Raw genomic sequence first — 2,181 nt, 5'->3', positions numbered from 1 at the left:
GAGCCAACCAATACTGGACTAACGTAGAACACATGAGAGAGACTCGAGGAGGATACCCCATAGCTGACTGGGGAACGATGAAGCAGGAACTGAAAAGAAAGTATCTCCCACCCTCATACTACCCTAGACTCTTAGATCGTTGGAATAGGTTAACCCAAGGAAGTAAACCCGTTAAGGAATACATATCAACCATTGATGATTTCTTAGTTCGTTGCAACGGGGAGGAGACCAACACTCCTACACAACTTCTGTCCATGTTCAGAGCCGGATTGAGAGAAAATCTTAGAAATGAATTCTTTGCTAGAGGAGTGAATACGAATGAAGCTGCCTGTAGTCTTGTACTAGACTTGGAAGAGTCTAGGAGCCACGCCACTAGGACTCAAGACTCTAGACCCAACCCATTCAAGTCTTCCTCTAGCCAACCTTACAACAAGCCCACTGGACCCTCAAGTAGTCGACCTTCCCCTAATCAAACCCAACCTCGAACAGACTACAAAGGAAAAACACCTGAACGGGAGACACCCAAAACCACTGCCGGCACTAAGTGTTTTAGATGTCATGGGTACGGACACATTGTCTCTCAGTATTCCAGCCCGTTTAAGGTCACGATAATTGAGGAAGTGATAGAAGAAGAGGATGAACCTGAAGCTGAATTAGTGCACCATATGGACGACGATGAGGAGTTTTTCAATGAGGATACTGCTGTGATACACTGTCTTCAAAAGATGAATCACTTAGATCTGCAAGTCATTAGGTGTGCCTTCTCGCAGCCTAAACCTAGTGACGACTGGCGAAGGATCTCGATCTTCTACACTTTCACTAAAATAGGAGACAAGAATTGTAAGGTCATAATAGACAGTGGAAGTTGTATTAACGCTGTGTCTTCTGTTATGATCTCGAAGCTTCAATTGAGGACCACACCACACCCGAACCCCTACAAAATTGCATGGATCAACTCAACCACCTTGGAGGTAAAAGATAGGAGTCTCGTTCCTATTGAGTTCGTTGGATATAACGAGAAAATTTGGTGCGATGTTTTGACAATGGATGTGGGTCAAATCATTCTTGGCCGCCCTTGGTTGTTCGACAATGATGTACACATTTATGGACGATCGAACACCTGTGTGTTTGAACACGAGGGCAAGAAGATTAAACTCTTACCCACTCAACCTAAGTCTACCAAGGAAGAAGTTAAGCCCAACTCCCTGAAACCCAACACGAGCTTGAATTTATTAACTGCTAAAGACCTAGGTTTGGAACTAGAGTTGGAAGCCCCTCTTTACGCGTTAGTAGCCCGGGAAGTGAGTGTAGATCAAGCAGAACCAATCCCTGAGGAAGTAAGACCACTTTTGGAAACTTTTTTTGATGTCTTCCCTGAAGATTTGCCCTCCCAACTGTCACCTCTAAGGGACATTCAACATGCCATAGACCTAGTGCCGGGAGCTTCTTTACCAAACCTACCCCATTACCGAATGAACCCTACTGAACATGAGGAGCTCAAGAAACAAGTGGATGAGTTGTTATAACGAGGGTTCATTAAGGAGAGTCTTAGCCCGTGTGCGATAGCCATGCTATCAACAAAATCACTGTCAAGTACCGTTTCTCAATCCCTCAGTTAGATGACATGTTGGACATGATGACCGGAGCCACGCTATTTTCTAAGATCGATCTTAAGAGTAGCTACCATCAAATTAGAATCCGCCCCAAGGACGAATGGAAGACAGCATTCAAAACCAAAGATGGGTTATACGAGTGGACTGTAATGCCTATTAGATTAAGCAACGCCCCAAGTACTTTTATGAGAGTGATGACTCAGATCCTTAAGGCCTTTTCTTGGAAAGTTTGTAGCAGTATACTTTGATGATATCCTAATCTACAGTTATTCGGTGGAACAACATTTGAATCATCTAAGACAAGTTTGTGAGATTTTGAAAAGGGAGCATATGTATGCCAATCCTAAGAAGTGCACTTTCCTCACAAATCAAGTAACCTTCCTTGGATTTATCATATCTTCCCAAGGCATATCTGCTGACCCCGAAAAGGTGCGAGCTATAAACGAGTGGCCAAAACCCAAGAATATTAGAGATGTTAGGAGTTTTCACAGATTGGCCACATTTTATCGGAGGTTTATTCGAAATTTTAGCACCATTGTAGCGCTAATAACGGACTGCCTTAAGAAAG

At 43.5% G+C, this 2,181-nt stretch overlaps 1 protein-coding gene across 1 annotated transcript; it reads left to right on the top strand.

Annotated features, from left to right (window-relative positions):
* The first annotated feature begins 77 nt into the window (after window positions 1–77).
* On the top strand, window positions 78–1,526 carry LOC110093498. The gene has a single exon (XM_020818405.1). It carries the CDS (start codon window positions 78–80, stop codon window positions 1,524–1,526), a length of 1,449 nt encoding a protein of 482 aa, XP_020674064.1.
* Window positions 1,527–2,181: the final 655 nt, after the last annotated feature.

The sequence above is a fragment of the Dendrobium catenatum genome, unplaced genomic scaffold (genome assembly GCF_001605985.2).
Source record: "Dendrobium catenatum unplaced genomic scaffold, ASM160598v2 fragScaff_scaffold_1090, whole genome shotgun sequence".
Classification (NCBI taxonomy): Eukaryota; Viridiplantae; Streptophyta; class Magnoliopsida; order Asparagales; family Orchidaceae; genus Dendrobium; species Dendrobium catenatum.
Note: the sequence above shows the minus strand (reverse complement) of the source record. Positions and strands in the feature narration are given on the sequence as shown.

Bases quoted from the DNA above. Each gene is read 5' to 3' on its own strand.
- LOC110093498 (XM_020818405.1), top strand. From the start codon at position 78: ATGAAGCAGGAACTGAAAAGAAAGTATCTCCCACCCTCATACTACCCT.